The sequence below is a fragment of the Cricetulus griseus genome (genome assembly GCF_003668045.3).
Source record: "Cricetulus griseus strain 17A/GY chromosome 1 unlocalized genomic scaffold, alternate assembly CriGri-PICRH-1.0 chr1_1, whole genome shotgun sequence".
NCBI lineage: Eukaryota > Metazoa > Chordata > Mammalia > Rodentia > Cricetidae > Cricetulus > Cricetulus griseus.
Genome location: NW_023276807.1, coordinates 207,653,365 through 207,666,254, shown reverse-complemented (window position 1 = coordinate 207,666,254; position 12,890 = coordinate 207,653,365). Strand labels below are relative to the sequence as shown.

The 12,890-nt window shown below is 37.4% G+C and overlaps 1 protein-coding gene and 2 pseudogenes across 1 annotated transcript; 1 reads left to right on the top strand and 2 right to left on the bottom strand.

Moving 5' to 3' along the window:
* Nucleotides 1-709: 709 nt before the first annotated feature.
* Nucleotides 710-1,627, bottom strand: LOC100772278 (olfactory receptor 18-like). The gene has a single exon (XM_027386505.1). It carries the CDS (start codon nt 1,625-1,627, stop codon nt 710-712), a length of 918 nt encoding a protein of 305 aa, XP_027242306.1.
* Nucleotides 1,628-6,873: 5,246 nt separating this feature from the next.
* Nucleotides 6,874-7,472, top strand: LOC100755776 (annotated as a pseudogene).
* Nucleotides 7,469-8,151, bottom strand: LOC113832182 (annotated as a pseudogene).
* Between the last annotated feature and the right edge of the window lie 4,739 nt (nt 8,152-12,890).

Genomic DNA, 12,890 nt, shown 5'->3' with positions numbered 1-12,890 from the left:
GTCATGGAACAGGATATGCATTATCATTCCAAACACAAGAAAGGGAGCATAGTGAGGAAATAATGGGCCAAAGCAAGACCAAAAACCATCAGGGCAAACTCCAAACTTTGCATAACCACATATGATGTCAAAATACTCTTACAATTCCTCCAAACAACCACATGGTCTGGCATATCTCAGCAATACCCCAGTCCCTGGTACCAATTTCTGTCTTCATTTGGGGTTTTCTATTCCTATGAAGAGATACCATGATCATGCCAACACTTATAAAGAAAATATTTAATTAGAGTGTCTCATTTACAGTTTCAGAGATTCAGTTCACTCTCATCATGACTGGGCACATGACTGTGTGCAGGTAGATGTGGTGCTGAGGCTCAGGGTGCTACATCTTGCAGGCAACAAGAAGTAGAGTGGCTGTCACACTGACGGAGCTTCAGCAAAAAGACCTCAAAGCCTCCCCCACAGTGACACACATCCTCAAACATGGCCACACCTCCAAATAGTGCCTTTCCCTATGGGGGCCATTTTCTATCAAACCACCACAGCACCCATTCACCATATGTGCAACCCCAGTGACCATCACTATTTCATGCAATATTGTAAAGCATCAGTTAGTGATAATGTGTGAGACATTAACAGGGAATACATGTACAGTTAATACATAAATACATAAATGTAAATGTTTAAGGAATGTCAACGATTAGAATGCTCAGCTAAGGATATTCCTCAAAGCAGTTTTAATGTCCTTGTTCCTCAAGCTGTAGATGAAGGGATTCAACATAGGTGTGATTGCAGAGTACATCACCGAGGCTACTGCATTATTTCTTGGGGAAATGGACAAAGAAGAGCTGAAGAACACCCCTAATCCTGTTCCATAAAACAGGCAAACAATGGACAAATGAGACCCACAGGTGGAGAAGGTTTTGTGTTTCCCACTTGATGATGATGATCTCATGATGGAGGAAACTATTTTAAAGTAAGAGAAAATGATTCCTGAAATAGGAAGTAACCCAAAGAGAGTGCCTATACTGTATCTGACTATGCTATTGGTGAAACTATCAAAACAGGCAAGTTTCAGTAGCTCAGAAGAGTCACAAAAGTAGTTGGAAATTTCAATATAATCCTCACATTTGGAAAAATTTAATACTGCCACATAGTGCAACAGTAAATCCAGAAGGCTTAGAAGAAAACACCCTAGAAATAAGACACCACAGCAACTGGGATTCATAATGACCTGATAATACAGAGGGTGGCAGATGGCCACAAACCTGTCATACGCCATCACAGCCAGAATCATGCTATCCATACATCCAAAAATTATAAACAGTGACATCTGTGTCAGGCAGCCCACATAAGACATGACTGGGCAGTGAGTTTGGATGTCCACAATCACCCTTGGGACAGTGGTCGAGATAAAACCAATATCAACCATGGACAGGTTGGAGAGGAAGAAGTACATGGGTGTGTGGAGATGGGAGTCAGAGCTTACTGTCAGGATGATGAGCAGATTCCCAAACAGGGCCAAGATGTACAAGGACAAGAATAGGCCAAAGAGAACAGGCTGTAGATCTGGATCCTCTGAGAGTTGAATAAAGTGGAATTCTGGTACAGATGTTGCATTCCACATGCTTTTATTTCTTGAACATCTTTTGGAAGAAACCAAAAATGTTGTTAACAATGGTACCAGCATGCACACAGACCATCTTTAAAATTTGAGTCTAGTAAGTACAAACATCAGTTATTTCCTCAAGCTTATTGTAACATCATTAAAAATTGCTCAGTTGTGGCAAATGCCATACTCTAAAAAGTGTTTTGTTCTTAGCTCATGTGCTACCTTTTTTTATTTTATTATTTTTTAGAACTGATTTTTATTTAAATTAGAAACAAGCTTCTTTTACATGCCAATCTCAGTTCCCTCTCCTTCCTCTCCTCCCCTGCCCACCACCAACCTCCTATCCCAACCCCTTTTAGCTCCCCAGGGAGGGTGAGGTCTTCCATGGGGGATTTTCAATGTCTGTCATATCATTTGGAGCAGGGCCTAGACCCTCTCCTGTGTGTCTAGGCTGAGATAGTATTCCTCTATGTGGAGTGGGCTCCCAAAGTTCATTTGTGTACTAGGGGTAAATACTGATCCACTACCGGTGGGCCCATAGATTGTCCAGACCTCCAGACTAGTCCTAGTCTCTAAATAACAATTTATGACTCCTACATAGAAAAATATTTTCAGGCTCCAGCATCTTCTAGAGTTTTCTTTTTTCTGTAACTTAAGAAAGTGTTCTCTATTGGGGGGATTTAAATTTTGTTAATGAATTATTTAGATTTTTTAAACCATTTGTATGTGTATCTCTTATTTATCTTAGTATATTTCAAATTTTGTAAATATGTCTTAGTTAAATCCACATTCTCACAGAACATTTCTATCCACAACTGCTGCATTCTCCACTGATGGGGAAAATAATGAAATGTCAATTAATACAATTGAAATTTATGTTACAAAGCTAATTTTGAAAGATCATCTCCAAATAATCTCTGTAAAATATCTTGTATTAAAACATGATTTTCCTATGCCTAATCAATGTTAATGATTTTCTGAAGTGCAGCCAGCTTGACCCAGAACCCTAATTTTTGTCCCCAACTCTGCCAAGAGTAAAGTGATTCCCATGTGAGTCAGGCCTGGTGCATAGATGTCCATGTTCTTACTGCAGCTACAGTGGAAATTTCAGGTTCACTTTTAGGTCAGAGTACACTGAATTGCTTAAAATATAACAGACTTTTACAATACAAATAATATTAGTGAAGCAAAATCATGGACAAATGGAGATTAATTTTTTAAGTCAAAGAAAAAAGACCTTGGACTTCATAAGCCAATTGAAATAGAATATGTACATGGGAAATATTAGATTATACTTAATTCAACCTGGGTTAGAAACTACTGACTTAGAATACTTTCTGGCATTACAAAGTAATCAATTAATACCATCTAAGCAATAATACTTTTACCAGAAACTCACCGTGACTAAATCATAAGCATTTTATAATATGTATGTCAGATGTGATACTTTACAGAAATTTGAATTGTGATGATGAACTTTGACTTCTTAGTGGTTCTGCATGATTTTTTGTCTGCTTCATCTATCTCAATGGTTGATAGGAATTCAGGGGACAGATTTTTCCAATGATATATCTGTATAAATACCTATTGAATTACGTATATACCACCATTTTAAATTAACTGAATGCATACTTGATACTCATTCACTAGTATGCAACACAGCACATGCTGTCCCTCAAATGAATTTCCTCACATTTAAGTGTGGTTCTAAGTCTTTCTGTGAACTACCCATATCTATTGCACAGGCATTAGCTGAATCACTACCTCATATCTGTCTAGACATTAGTTTTTAGGTTCTATATTTATATAGAAAAACTAAAAAACTGAGAATAATAAATTGATATTAAGAAGTACCTATAAGTTGCTTAGGAAATATTAAACCACATAAAGTAGAATTAGCTGAGGGGGTGCCCCCGTTTGTCTTATCAGGGAGAACACAATTCTCCAGGATAAACTAGATTGACAGCTGTATGGTCAAAATAGTCCTGGTCTGTCTCCAGAGAACTATGACAAAATAGTATACATTGAAAATTCTCCACATTTGTTCAAACAACCAAATTTGGAATTTCTGTATCTGTAAAACATGGTTCTTACTCAAAATGAAACTTGGAACTATGAAACTATTAAAGCAAACAGAGATTTCTGACCCTGTCTGAATTTCTTTTGTGCATGAGCCAGGACCAGGCATGGATTATTACCAAAATAATCTTCCCTTGTTAATCTTTAAGTAGCAGAGTGATTTCACCTGAGCAGATTGTTAATTCTGTCACAAAATTACTTAGATCATCCAAAAGCTAGTCTGTCTTCCTCAATTTATACCAGTAGCTATTTAGTAACCTTATAAAAAATGTTAACAGCCAGACTTGCAAAAATAGATGTCTGTGTCTTTTAGTATTCATCAGTTAGTTGTTCCATTAAAAAAAAGTCACCTGGGCTGGGCGTTGGTGGCGCACGCCTTTAATCCCAGCACTCAGGAGGCAGAGGCAGGTGGATCTCTGTGAGTTCGAGGCCAGCCTGGTCTACAGAGCGAGGGCCAGGATAGGCTCCAAAGCTACACAGAGAAACTCGGTCTCAAAAAAACAACAACAAAAAAAAGTCACCTGGGTACTCTAATCACTTTTTTGTTTTACACTATAAACTCTTGTATTTATGATATTGTCACATATAAATATCATCTGCTTTTGCAGTATCATCTGATTTTCCAACTTTTCCCATGTAACACATGCTCCTAATATGTGCCATTAAAAATGGTGAAATCAACAAAGATAATGCAATATGGGATGCACTCTCTTGTTCAAAATATTTCTATTTGTCTCCAATGGTGAAAACAGTGGCCTTGGTTGGGAAACAGAGAAACAAGCGAACATTTATGACTTTCTCCATACCACATGCTCATACAAACCAAGAATAGCAACCCATCTCCATTTGCAAAATGATAAAATTTGCATTGGATTTATTTGTCTATATTTAGCATCCTATGAATATAGAAAATATGAGTTTACTGTGTAGTGTTTCCAAAGGGCACTGGACCATAGTATTATGTGAAATCTAAAGTGTGTTTTCACACAATACACAAAACTGACCTTCCATTTCTTTTTATGACTCTGCATACTTTTATCTTCTGGGGAGAATATATACAACAATTTCTGGATAATCCGATAATGCAGCTCTTAAATAGCATCTGATGATCCAAAACATCCATGAAATGAAATCAAACACTAAAAAATTATTTTGGATCAATTTCTAGTTCACATTCCAAAATGGAATGAAAATGTAAAGGAAAACAAACAGGTGGAAGTCAGTGTTTTGAGAGGAGAAAGAGGCTATTTAATGTTTAAAATATATATTATTCATTTCACATCTGTGGCAATGACTCTTTAGACCCTTTGAAACCAAAAGATGAAAGTCAGAGTTAGTAGGTTATATCAATATACAAAAAATACTTATATTAGGTGGAAAATACATACAAAAATATACTTACTAAAACTTGGTCATATGACAGTTAAGGTGTCTCACGATTACTAATAAATGTGTTGTAACTCACATAAATAAATAGCATAGAAAAAATAATTCAAAATAAATCATTCTTTGATTCTGAAGTGATTTGGTCTGAAGTGACTTTACATTTGATTATTTTTATATTTCTAATTATAATATAGTAACATTTCCTCTGTTCGTTTCACTTCTTCTAACCCCCTATATAACTTACCCCACTCTATTTCACAACCATAGCTTCTGTGTCCGTTCATTGTTATTTCATTGACATATTTATATCTTCATGGGTTACTAATCATATAGTTTTAAGGTGACACATAGAGAGCTTAACAGCACATATATTTTTAAGCTCTCATGTTTTGAAACTGCAGATGACATAGGGACCTGACCTAATTTTCTCACTGAAAACTTAGTGACTGAGCCTCAGAATTATGGAGGATATTGTCAGTACAATAACAAAAACATCTGAAAAATAGAACACAGTCTTTGTATATCTGTAAATCAGGCACTTCAGTGGCTGAGGACAAATATGGACCAAGGATTCTAGAAAAGCCTGAGTTAAGTTGTTGTTTCAATATTTTGAGACTGTATTTCGAATGCACCTCGAAATACAACACACAGTGCACACACCAGAGGTGAGCATTCCATTATGAAGTATCTGGAAGCCAGAAAGGAAAGAAGACATGGGACTATTTTATTTCGATAGAATAAAGCATTATGAAATGTCTGTTTAAGGGGCAGTTCATTTTGTGTTTTGGTCAGACACAGTAATTCACACAAGTCTTCACTCGCTTCTACTTGACCCTATGCAGAAGATTATAATTTTGGAATTTGGAAGAACTATTCAGATGAAGTAAGATCCATAAAATATGGAGCTCAGATCTTCCACCAAGGGAAGACCTTAATAGTCACATTCCCATCTTGCCTTTTTCCAAAGTACAGTTATTGAATCACCCTCACCAGCATAGCCACAGTACTTACATTAATTATGAAATAATATAGTCAGACATGTTTTCTGCTCTCATTGGCCATAGGAGTATGGGGAAGAGACACTGGAAATAAGTCGATGAGAATTTGAGGACTTCCATCATAACTAAGAACATAAAATCCCAGTACAGAGGCTTTTATTGGAGTTATTATACCATAATGCTACCCAAAATTATCATAGTTCATATGATTAGGAAGAAATTATCATTCTTGTAGTCTCCTCTTCATCCTCAATTCCCTCAGAACTTACATGAATAAACTGTGGGCTTGTGTGGTCATGATGAAGGGTGGTGAATATTATGAACCTCCCCTGCTTTTTTACTGGTGATGACTCAAGCTCACTCTTGAATCCTGAAATGAACATAATAGAAAAGCTTCCTGATGCAGAATGTTGTAGGAAGAGCAAACAGGGTTATACAGTCCTAGATTACAGAGATCAAGCTGACGACCTAGAGGGACCTGATGACTAATTACTATTAAGTAACCTTAGAAACTCAATGCACAGAGCTGGTGATTACTTATACTGGTCCACAATACTGCAATCTCTAAGGAATCCCTGAGGGTAATGGAAGAAGCAGAAGAGAACATTGAATGTTCTCAAGAGATTAGCATGAAGTACTTGTTGACATACTGAATTTTCACTTCCAGTTGTATTTCTGTTTGGATGCTCATTAGTAATTCTATTTTTATTTTTATTATTAATCTATGCAATGCTTTCTTCTGTGTCTGCAGAAACCTGTTCCTTTCTTGTGTAGCAATCCAAAGGCCAGAAATTCACCATGTCTATTATCAAGATTTGTGCCAAAGAGATCTTTGATCTCGGGGTACCCCCTCTTGAGACTAATCTCTGCTTCTCAAAAGATCTCTTCCAAGCTGTTGTGCCCAGTAGTGCCACCACTGACACGCACAAGGCCCTAGAACTCCATGACAATGATTACGCTTGCTACTAGGGAAGGAGTTCTCCTAGGCTCTTGAACATATCAATAACACTACTATACCTGCTCCAGGTAGAAAGAGTGGGAATGTTGTGGAACAAGAGAAGATGGACAAACAAATCACCAAGATGGACAGCACTGAAAATAAATCTAAATTTGGTGTTAAGGCCATACTGAAAGTGTGCCTGGCTGTCTGAAAAGCTGGTACTGTGGAAAAGGGAGGGTCCCTGTACCCTCACATCTGACTTGGCTGGCAAACCTGAAGTCATCCCATGGGTCCCCCATTTCAATGTGATCAACAGTGGTTCTAATGCTGGCAATGAGCTGGACAAGCAAGAGTGCATGATCCTGCCTGCAGGGCATCCCCCTTCTGGGAAGCCATGCTAATTGGAGCAGAGGTTTACCACAAACTGAAGAACAGAACCACATCTCTTATTTTTTAGCTTGACACCCCTAGTCCTGTTCCATAAAACAGACAAACAATGGACAAATGAGACCCACAGGTAGAAAATGTTTTCTGTATCCCACTTGATGATGATGATCTCATGATGGAGGAAACTATTTTAAAGTAAGAGAAGATGATTCCTGAAATAGGAAGTAACCCAATGAGAGTGCCCACACAGTATCTGACTACATTTTTGGTGAAAGTATCAAAACACACAAGTTTAAGGACTTCACAAGGGTCACAGAAGAAGTTGGAAATTTCCAAAAAGTCCTCATAGTTGAAAAAATGTAATACTGCCACATAGTGCAGCAGTAATTCCACAAGGCTAAGGAGAAAAGAACCTAGAAGTAAGACACCACAGCGACTGGGATTCATAATGATCTGATAATGCAGAAGGTGGCAGATGGTCACAAACCTATCATGTGCCATCACAGCCAGGGCAGGTCATCCATACCTCCAAATATTATAAACAGTGACATCTGTGTCAGGCAGCCCACATAGGAGAGTGGGCAGTGAGTCTGGATGTCCACAATGACCCTTGAAACAGTAGTGGAGATGAAACCAGTATTAACCATGGACAAGTTGGAGAGGAAGAAGTTCATGGGTGTGTGGAAATGGGAGTCAGAGCTTACTGTCAGGATGATGAGCAGGTTTCCAAACAGGGCCAAGATGTACATGGACAAGAATAGGCCGAAGAGAACAGGTCTAGATCCTCAGAGAGTTGAATGAAATGAAATTCTGGTACAGATGTTCCATTCTTTGTGTTTTTATTTCTTGGACATCTTTTGGAAGAAATCAAAAATGTTGTTCACAATGGTTCCACCGACTCTGGGATCTCCTGGCGTGGGAACTGCCGGCAGGTCCACTCATCCCCAGGCAGACCAAGCAACTACAAACTGGCTGACATTGCTGTCCTAGTCCCGCCCCCGCCCCCACCCCCCAGGAGAGGGAGTGTCTCAGACCTGCCTGCAGTCACAGTGGGACCCATCAGAATATCGGACCTGCTAGCACCCATTGGACCTTGGACCTGTACCCACCAAGAGAGGAAGAGACCCCACCTGCACCCACTGGAAGAAGAGATGGGAAGAAGAACACATTCAACCACAAAAAACCAATATGAAGCCACCAGAGTCTATGCCAGCATGACTTGAACATCCCAACACAGTTGAAGCAGAAGAGAATGACTTAGAAACAACTTCATGAAGATGATAAAGACCCTAAAAGAGGAAACGAGAAAATCCTTTAAAGAAATGGATGACAAACCAAAAATTACAAGAAACAATTCAAACAGTGCAAGATCTGAAAGCTGAAATAGAGAAAATTTAAAAAACACACAGTCTGGGGGGATGCTGGAATTAGAAAAGTTGAGTAAACAATCAGGAACTACAGGTGCAAGCATAAACAACAGAATACAAGAGATGGAAGACAGAATCTCTGGCATTGAAGATACACTAGGGGAAATAGATTCATTGACCAAAAAATAATCTTAAGTCCAACAAATCCTTGACACAAAATATCCAGGAAATATGGGACACTGTGAAAAAGCCAAACCTAAGAATAATAGGTATAGAAGAAGGTGAAGAAACCCAACTCAAAGGTACAGAAAACATATTCAGCAAAATCATAGAAGAAAACTTTCCCAACCTAAAGAAAGACATGCCAATGAAAGTACAAGAAGCCTACAGAACACCAAATAGAGTGGACCACAAAAAAGTCCCCTTGTCACATAATAATCAAAACCCCAAACATGCAGAATAAAGAATATTAGAAGCAGCAAAGAAAAATAAATATATAAAGGCAAATCCATCAGAATTACACCTGACTTCTCAATGGAAACTCTGAAATCCAGAAGGTCCTGGATAGATACCCTACAAACACTGAGAGACCACAGATGCCATCCCAGACTACTATACCCAGCAAAGGTTTCAATCACTATAGATGGAGAAAACAAGATAACCCATGACAAAATCAGATTTAAACAATGCATATCCACTAATCCAGTCCCTACAGAAAGTCCTGGAAGAAAAGCTCTTCAGGTGGAAATGATTTAACGATTTTAATAATCCAATAGTACAGCTATTTAATACCATTAGGTGACCGAAAACTCCATAACACAGAATCAAACTACAAAAAAAATGATCTTTCATAAATTTCTAGTTGGCATTGCTGAACTAGAATAAATGAAAATGTGAAGGAAACCAATATGTGGAAGTTGGTGTTCTGAGAGGTAAAAGGGTCAACTTAATGCCTAAAATTTTTATTGTTTATTTCAGATCTGTGGCAATGACCCTTTAGGCTCTATGACACCAAAAATTGAAAGTTAGAAGTAGTAATTTATATCAATATATAAAAATACTTATATGAGAAGGAAAGTACATACAAAAAACACTAAAACGTCATCAAATGACAGTTAAGGTGTCTCAGAATTACTGATAATGTGTCCTAGTTCACATAAATAAATAGCAGAGACAAAATAATTCAAATCAAATTTGTCATTCTTTCATTCTTGTGTGGTTTGGTTTGGTTTGGTTTGGTTTGGTCTTACTTTTTATCTGATTATTTTTATATTTCAAATGATAATATAGTAACATTTCTTAGTTCCATTTCACCTCTTCAAACTCCCTATATAACTCATCCTACTCTATTTCACATTCATAGATCCTGTGTCCATTAATTATTTCATGCATATATGTATTTTTTCATGGACTAATAATCATATAGTTTTAAGAAGAGATCCAGAGGTCTTAACAATAAGTATCTTTTTAAGCTCTCATGTTTTTCAAACTACAGATGATATAGGGACCTGACCTCATTTCCACATTGGAAACTTAGTTTCTGAGCCTCAGAATGATGGAGGATGCCAAAGATAGAAAAGACACCCAGAAAAATAGAATGCAGCCTTTGAGGATCTATAAATCCAGCAATTTAGAGGTTGAAGCAAAATGAGGGCAGGTTCACTGAAATCCTGAGGGAACATGATGAGACCATATTTCAAGTACATGGAAGATTATGTGGACCCAAGAAACTAGAAAGGCCTGAGTTGAATTATTACTTCCATGTTTTGAAACTGTTGCAAATGCACTTCAAATATACTACTGGAAACAATGAGGGAAAAAAAAGACATGGGTCTTTTTTTTTCAAAATAAAGCATTATACAATGTCTGTTTACTGAACAGATCATGTTTTGTTTTGATCAAGAAAATAATTCACACGAGATTTCACTCATCTCTACCTGATTTCCTGGTACATGTTACATAGGAATACTGTCTTTGTCTTTCACTTTCTCTATAATAATAATTATGCAGAAGCTTATAATTTTGAAATTTGGAAGATCTGAATAGATAAAGTAAGATACATAAAGTATAGAGCTCAGAACTTCCAAGCAGGGAAGACCTTAATAGTCACACACATTATAGCTTGAAAAGTTACTGAATCACCCTCACCAGAATAGCCACAGTACTTCAGATTGCTTATGAAACAACTGAATTGGCTGTATTTTCTGCTCACCTTGGTCATAGGAGTGTGGGGAAGCAACACAGGGGTTACTTCAATGAGAATTTGAGAACTGCCATTACAGCTATGAAATCCCAGTGCAGAGGCTCAAATTATTATTGCATATGTTACACCGTCATGATGTCCAAATAATCATAGTTGATATGATTGGGAAGGAATAATACTTCTTTTAGTCTCTTCTTCATCCTCAGTTCCCTCAAAACTTACATGAATAAACTGTGGGCCTGTGTAGCCATGATGAAGGTCTGTGGGTATGACAAACCTCCCCTGCTTGTTGGATGGTGAAGGCTGAAGCTCACTCTTGAATCCTGAAGTGAACATGAGAGCAAGAGTTTCCTGATGCAGAACACTGTAGGAAGAGCAAACAGGGTTATATAGTCCTGGATTGCAGAGAACAAGCTGATGACTTACAGAGACGGGCTAACTAATACATTTTTAAATTTTGTAGAGTACAGGTTCTCAAGGTGTTACTGGATGATTCTCTGGATTTCCTCATTGTCCATTCTTACGTCCCCTTTTCATTTTTGATTTTGTTAATTTGCATGTTCTCTCTCTCCCTTTTGGTTAGTTTGGATAAAGGTTTGTCTAGCTTGTTGATTTTCTAGAAAACAAAAACCAACTATTTATTACATTGATTCTTTGTATTGATTTTGTTTCTCATTTATTGATTTCATCCCTCAATTTGATTATTTATGGCATCTACTTCTCTTCTGTGAGTTTTCTTTTTTGTCCTAGAGCTTTCAGTTGTGCTATTTATTAAGTCTCCAAAGTGACTATTCTGCAGTTTCTTCATGTGGGCACTTAGTGCTATGAACTTTCCTCTTAGCACTGCTTTCAAAGTGCCCCATAAGTTTGGATATGTTGTGTCTTCATTCTCATTGAATTCCAGGAAGTCTTTCATTTCTTTTTTTTATTTCTTCCTTGACCGAGGAATGGTGCAATTGCACATTGTTCGATTTCCATGAGTTTGTAGTGTTTCTGCAATTTGTGTTGTTGTTAAATTCTAACATTAAGCCATGGTGATCTGATAAGATTCAAGGGGGTATTCCAACTTTTTTTGTATCTGTTGAGGTTTGTTTTTTGCTGAGTATGTGGTTTATTTTAGAGACGGTTCCATGTGGCCCTGAGAGGAAGGTATATGTTTTTGTGTTTGGATTGAGTGTTCTATAGAAGCCTGTTAATCCCAATTGGGTCATAACTTCTGTCAGTTCCTTTGTTTCTTTTTTAAGTTTCTGTCTGGTGGTCCTATCTAGTGGTGAGAGTGGGGTGTTGAAGTTTCCCACTGTGTGGGGTTTTATGTGTGATTTGAGTTTTAGTCATGTTTCTTTAAGAACATGGGTGCCTTTGTATTTGGTGCATAGATGTTCACAACTGAGACTTAATCTTGATGCACTTTTCTTGTGATGACATGAAATGCCCTTCGTCATCTCTTTTTATTAATTTTAGATTGAAGTCTAATTTATTAGATATTAGGATAGCTAAACCAGCTTGTTTATTAGGTCCATTTGATTGGAAAATCTTTTCCCAACCCTTTACTCTGAGGTAATGTCTGTCATTGAACTTGAAGTGTGTTTCTTGTATGCTGCAGAAGGATGGCTTCTGTCTTTTTATCCATTCTGTTAGCCTGTGTCTTTTTATAGCCAAATTAAGACCATTGATATTGAGGAATATTAATGAACATTGATTGTTAATTCTTGTTTGTTTTTTAATTTTTTGGTGGTGGTGATATTGTATGTCAATCCTCCCCCTTTTTTTGGTTTTTGCTAAAGAGGGATTATCTATTTCCGATGTTTTTGTGAGTGTGGTTAACCTTGTTAGGTTGGAGTTTTCCTCCAATTCTTTCTGGAGGGTTCGATTTGTGGATTTGTATTGTTTAAATCTGGGTTTGTCATGGAATATCTTG

Excerpts from the sequence above, each read along its gene's own strand:
- LOC100772278 (XM_027386505.1), bottom strand. The coding sequence starts at position 1,627 with ATGTGGAATGCAACATCTGTACCAGAATTCCACTTTATTCAACTCTCA.